Source organism: Poecilia latipinna, unplaced genomic scaffold, assembly GCF_001443285.1.
Source record: "Poecilia latipinna isolate Pla-1442-1.1 unplaced genomic scaffold, P_latipinna-1.0 Scaffold48, whole genome shotgun sequence".
NCBI classification, from domain to species: Eukaryota; Metazoa; Chordata; class Actinopteri; order Cyprinodontiformes; family Poeciliidae; genus Poecilia; species Poecilia latipinna.
In genome coordinates, this window is record NW_015112664.1 from 201,395 (window position 1) to 207,850 (window position 6,456).

Here is a 6,456-nt window from a genome sequence, read left to right on the forward strand (position 1 = left end):
CTATGGTGTGCTGTGATGAATTATGAAAAAAAAAATTTGATTTGAAAGAGGAAATTAAGGTAATAATTAATCTTGAAAGTTTTCATTTCCTGTGTTTGCAGCTTAATACTTCATGACAGCCCACACTGACCTGTGACAAAAGGTTAGAGGAAGTTTAGAAGTGGTGTTAGGCCCAAAAATAATCTGGTGTTTGTGGAAAACTCAGTGCAAAAGGGTCAACGTTGACAGAAAGAGCTTTAGCTGCCCAAATGTAAAATACAAGAGCCATTTCTGTTTCTAGATACCAGATAACAGGGTTTACCTTAACACCCAATTGTTGTGCAATTGTTTATTTTTGTTTCTATAAAGCCAATTTCTGACAATCTCAGTTTTCACTCAGGTAATAGCAGAACATCTATTTGTTCAAAGTAAATACAGGGACAGTCAAACCAAATATTGTTTTCATGAATGCAGAACGTCATGAACTGCATTCATGAAGTCCAGTCCAGATACGGCCAAATGATCTTTTCCCTTGCTTATATATATATATATATAAAAAACATTTTGTTGCAGCAACAACCACAACTCTCCAGAGACATAACTCAGACTTAATTTAATACTCTTCTAAATAATTTAAGACGATTTTAATTTGGTTTCAAAGGGTAACCGTTGGTGAAAGCAGATGCCTGCATCTGTGATATGAACATAACGTTTGGTGCAGCTTTACCTCCTCATGGAGCACAGAAGGACTTTACATAAGATACAAACTAATGATTCTGAGACAAAATAATCAGTTGTAGTTTTTCTGCAGGAAGTACATCCGGCAAGGAGCCCAGGGGAGTTTGAGGTTTCAGGGTAATTAAATCCAAGGGGATAAAGGTTCAGGATAGCACAATGGGAACCCACCTAATGAGACGCATTGGTTTCATTGGTTATAACGGTAACGTTGTGGCACATAAGCTCACAACAAAGTAAGCCGTGGGACGTATCGGTTGTGATTTAACCGCAGATTATTTCAGAGCTCATTAATATTAAGCAGCTTTTATCCGGTCCAGCTTTATTTTGTAATGCGCAGCCACTAATTGATGCAGGAGACGCTGTTCAGGTTCTGAGTGTGCTGCTACTCACTGGTTGAGGAAGGCAAACAGGTATCTCATGATGATGAGCGTTTTACTTGGCAGGCCTTGCAGAACCTTTCTAATGTGGACCGCTCGCTCCTGAAGGCTCTCCATTGCTGTGTGGGGGGGGAAAAAAACCCCAACATGAATAAATCGTTGATGACTAAGAGGTTGCTGTATGGAGGCTGAAGTAGTGATACTCACAGACACAGGATATGAGGTCATGGAAGACTTCTTTAGGAAAGAGGGCGTGCTCCAGGCCTCTGAAGTAGAGCTTCAGGACTCCAGCAATAGAGTCCATGTCGTGGTCATTCTGGTCCCCCGCCAGAGGGTCCTCGCCTACGTGGGGACGGAGAGGAAGGAAAGTCAAAGATGGAACCAAAAACAACATGACTGAGGCAACGTCTCGCTCTCGATTGTAACGTTACCTCTCTCGAAGGCATTCTTGATGTCGTTGACCTCCACCTGCGATCCAGACACCCTGAAGATGCCCTCGTGCTGCAGACCTACCCAGAAGCACACATACGGGTTATCCTCGTAGTTCCTAAGCTTTTCAAAGGAGCACTGAGATTTTTTTTTTAAAATATGGTTTAAAAATATACATTTCTGTGATTTAAATGTTTTTTTTATTTTTTTTAATTAAATGCTAAAGTAACTGGGATTTTCTCTGGTGTTTAAGTCCACAGTCCGTTACTGCAGACTGCCTGTCAGTGACATAAAATTGAGACAAATGTGGCGACTTGGACAAAACTCAAATCAGTCAGAGTGTGAAAACTAACGGAGCGGCACCTCTCACTTTTATCAAGTTAATGATGCTCTACAGTTAAATGTTTTCGCACTTGTGTAACACAGAACGACACACAGCAAAGTGCCAGTAACCAGGCTGAAAGACGGATCAATTTTACTGCTTGGAAACATTTTCAGACATGAGAAACGAGGGCAGAGACAGCACCACGTTTATTTACCATCACATTAACATTTTGTTATGCTTTTAATTTCTATTCAACAGTGGCATTTCCTCTAAATGTTAACATACTGTAAGAACCTCATAGTAGTCGATGCCTAAACTGGATTTTTCTCTTTTGTCTTTTGTAGTTTTACGATACAAAGTACACAGAAAAATGTTTTGATTCATCTTAACCAATCCAACTCTTCACATGAGAGAGAGAGAGAGAAAGAGAGAGAGAGAGAGAGAGAGAAAACCAACAACCAATCACTGAATCAAAGAGCTGGGGCCGAACCTATCACCTAACAGGGAGGATTTTCTCACCATGGCGACTGATGAAGCGGATGCAGCTCTCGACCATCAGCGGAATGGCTTCACCTGAGTCCTAAAATAGGGAAATTAGAAATGACCTGTGGTAAATTAAAGCTGCTACAGGAAATTGGTAGAAAAAATATGTGCACACAAACACACACACGCACGCACGCATGCACGCACACACACACACACACATACACACACATATTTTTTCCCCCTACATAATACATGCTTGCACATCAATTTGCAAAGATGGACCAATTTAGGGGGTAAAACATATCAGACATGAGGAAGACATGACGGGTGCAGCTGTTGCTAGGAAACCACACTTTTCAATTTCCCTTTGTCTCGTTTTTTTTTTTTTTTTTTTTTTTCAAAAATTTGATGGGGTTTGGCTACAAATTATACTGTATGATACTGGTAGTCAGTTCAATGCCAACACAAATGCAATTTATTTGCTGACGATTTATTTTAAGATTAGGAAATAAACCGATTTCTCCATATGGAATGAGTTTATGTCAAATATAACCCAAGTGGTGCCACAAGGGGGAGCTACAAACATGCGTTTCTCCACTTCTGAAGTTTCGTTTTGATTATTTAGCCACAGGAAAGCCCCCATATATGTGAATAATGGTCTATGTATGCGAGTTAACAACCCAACTGCGCCAGTTCACCCTGCGGAGGTTGGATTTTCCTGAGAAAAGATGAGGCCTGAGTTAAAAGTACAGACACAAACACCCTGACTCAGATAATTACCTGCTTCCGCACGGTTGAATTTCTCCTTCCACTATAGAGGGGAAAAAAAGAAAAAAGAGGTAACAGCACTCTGTCATTATGTCACCAGAGAAAGTCTATTTATATGCACAGCCCTTGTAATGCTCTATTTGTCCTAACAGACACACAAATACATTTGAGAACGGCTATAAACGACCACAGAGACCACTGGCTGCGATGCATATGCACATTTATGAGTGAGTGTGTGTGCGTGAGAGAGAGCATATTTCCTTCCCTTGCCACACCTACCTGGCAAGGCAACAGTCGGTTTTCTGACCTATAGGAGGGAGAAACAGGAAGAAGAAGAAGCAAGGGGAGGGGAAGAGGGAAGAGGGGTGGGGGGTAGTTTATGACAGAAGAGACACAGAGATAGGCAGTTATAGCAGGAACAAGACCCATGAGGAAATGGCTTCAGATGAAAACAGGGAGACAAAGTTCCTCTTTAAAGCCACACACACACACACACACACACACACACACACACACACACACACACACACACACACACACACACACACACACACACACACACACAATGCAGAAGATGTTTCTGAGGCCGTGGAAACCGACACGTGTGACCAGGAGGAACACACCCCGAACAGACATGTTGTAGAACACAGCTGCATCCACATATGGTCAGCGCTGCTGCTGTGACCTTCCCTTTGACTCGCATACAGCTTGTGATTATTAGATATATTAAACTCATTCTGCTTCACTGCTGTGACCCTGATGTGTCCCCACTCTACTCCCCATCCGTCTGACCCCCCCCCACCTCTCCCACCTCTCTTCGGTTTGCTGGAGGTGGGGAAGAAGGCAGAGGGGCTGGGCCCTATACCGGACCCACGCGACTGGAAAAAAGGACAATATGCAAAAGGTATGAAGGACACTCACTCTCTCCCAGGGTCTTCTGGATTAAGTCATGCTTGGCCTCCAGTTTGGTGATCAGACTCCTGCCTTCCAGAAACTCCTTTAGCTTCTGTAAAACATTCAAACGTACAAATGCCGGCGTCACCAGAGCTGCTGGTTACGTTGATTTACTAAAACACACAGCTACTGTGGTTAAAAAGACAACAGCATCAAACCTTAGCATGGGCTGATATGAAATGATGGTACTGTATCACAGGCTTGAGTATAGATGCCAGAATTTCAAACATTTTAATCAAAACTGCAGGAAGTGATCTAATTGTTCTCATTTGAAAAATAAAGTCAAAATAATTCAACAAGACAAAAATTTCACAAATGGAAGAAGATTTTGTCTTTTTTTTTTTTGAAAGAGGAAAATTGCAGTATCCATCTTTGAATCAGCAACAAGTTGGAGAGGGGCAGCACAGACACAAGATGCATCTGTTTAAAATGTTAGATGTCTAAACCTCGAAGAATGTCAAACAGTAACATTCTTCCCCCCTAGGGGGCGCGTCCCACAGTTTGGGAACCTCTGGGTTGGGTGATATTTATGTTAATTAGTAAGAACTGCTGGACCAGGTCGAGACCAGGCCCGTTCCTTAATCCGCTCCACTGACCGTGAAGTAAAACTGCTCGGTCTCCTGCTGATTGGCACGCCGCTTGGCCAGGCTCGGCTTGCTCAGATACGACTCGCTGAACGTGGACTTGACCGACTCCATGCTGTTGCTGTGGTGGAAGCACTCAGAGACGTCGTAGTCCTCCACCGTCACCATGTCCTGGATGGTGGACATGGTGGCCTCCATGGTCTTCTTCACCTGGAGGACGGTGAGAAGAAAAAACACATTCATTTATTTATTTATTTTTTTATTTAAACTTGTAGCTCAGAAACAAAAGAAGAAACATGACAACGAAAGCAAAAACACTCCCCGACCTCCTCGTTCTCGATCTTGAGAGTGGAGAGGCGCGACTGCAGCGACTGACACCTCTGATGGAGGTCCACTTCCAGCGGCTGTTGTGCACACATCACTCCCATCTAAAACAAAAACAAACACACACACACACACACACGCACGCACACACAGGTAAGCACACCACTGCCTTTTAAAAAGAAATTCTCTCACTTTGACACAACAGAAAGAAGAAAACGATCCGTACCGTGTCCCCCATGTGGGACTGAAAATCAAATCGGGCTGGCGGGCAGAAGACATTGTTGTAGGTCTCCATCAGTTTCTGCTTGTCCCCGTTGGGCTCCAGGCTCTCTGCCGCTCCTTCCAGTGTTTCCAAACCCGTGTGTTTAGATGTCTCCACGTTCTGCTCCGCAGACAGGTAGGTCCTCAGGGCTCGATGCAGGCTGGCGTGGTAGCCCAGGTCGCAGCACTGCCGCACATGCATGCAGATAAAGATAAATACTCTGAATGATATGTAACAAGTAGTCTTATCTCCCTGAGTTTCACGGAGAGCTAAAAAAAAAAGAAAAAGAAAGGCAAGAGACATGATGAAACAGGAAAGTTGAGATAAAATAGTATTCTGTTATGCAACAGTCAGATACACTCATTATCTGCACTTTTGCACGTATATTGTAGCATAGATAAATATAGACACTCCCCACTCATCCAGACACTTTTGCCCTTTTTCTCTTCAGGACAGCTATAATTTGTGCCACTTGTTCAACAACATGCAACAAACATTCATTAAACCTCCTCCTCTGACCCGCTGCAGCCACCGCAGATTTTAGACGAGTGGCTTTAAGATGCAGTTCTCCCAAACAAACTCCCCAAAGGGCCGGTGGACGTGAAGCCCGTTTGAGTCCAGCGAACACTCACTACCCACGTGCTGAAACATGGTACTGGCAGCAGCATGCTGTGGACAGTAACATGTTAAATATAAAAAAAAATAAAAAAAAAACTATCCTCCTTCTACCTCAAAACTATAAATTTCTATTTAAGACATGGTAGAAGCTTTATGATGTGAGGTTACTTTTCTTCAGACTGAGCTTCGGTTTTCACCAAGCAGGATGAATTTCTGTTTCTGGTGTCTCTTGGTAAGCTGCTTTATTCCTCTGATAAGAAAATCATTTGTTTTACGTGCAGCATAAATGATAAATGGGAAAAATGCTGTGCAGTAAATTATCACGATCTCATGGTTTTTTAAATTGCCTTTTTTCAAAGTGTAGCCTTTTGAAAGCCACTGTTCATTTTGGTCTGTGACATCTTGACAAGTGGCACAAATAGTAATTAAAATAACCCTGAGAACTGGTCTTTGCTCCAGCCTTAACCAGTTTGTGGAAGACTTCTTCAGCCACATAAGCCACAAAGCAAGGTGTAGCAAAATAAACACACACACACACACACACACACACACACACACACACACACACACACACACACACACACACACACACACACACACACACACACACAC

The 6,456-nt window shown here is 42.9% G+C and overlaps 1 protein-coding gene across 4 annotated transcripts in view; it reads right to left on the reverse strand.

Moving 5' to 3' along the window:
* The window catches only part of srgap2 (SLIT-ROBO Rho GTPase activating protein 2), a 68,801-nt gene that overhangs the window by 10,843 nt on the left and 51,502 nt on the right, over positions 1-6,456 (reverse strand). For 3 of the 4 annotated variants that reach the window (XM_015050231.1, XM_015050223.1, XM_015050238.1), the window contains exons 7-16: positions 5,191-5,412; positions 4,967-5,068; positions 4,653-4,850; positions 4,024-4,108; positions 3,382-3,409; positions 3,115-3,145; positions 2,368-2,428; positions 1,526-1,603; positions 1,302-1,436; positions 1,108-1,213 (exon numbers count right to left, since the gene is read on the reverse strand). In XM_015050231.1, coding sequence (XP_014905717.1) covers positions 1,108-1,213; positions 1,302-1,436; positions 1,526-1,603; positions 2,368-2,428; positions 3,115-3,145; positions 3,382-3,409; positions 4,024-4,108; positions 4,653-4,850; positions 4,967-5,068; positions 5,191-5,412 — 1,046 coding nt within the window. Of the gene's footprint in view, positions 1-1,107; positions 1,214-1,301; positions 1,437-1,525; positions 1,604-1,717; positions 2,249-2,367; positions 2,429-3,114; positions 3,146-3,381; positions 3,410-4,023; positions 4,109-4,652; positions 4,851-4,966; positions 5,069-5,190; positions 5,413-6,456 lie in introns of those variants that run through there. The other variant, XM_015050248.1, reaches the window with a different exon arrangement.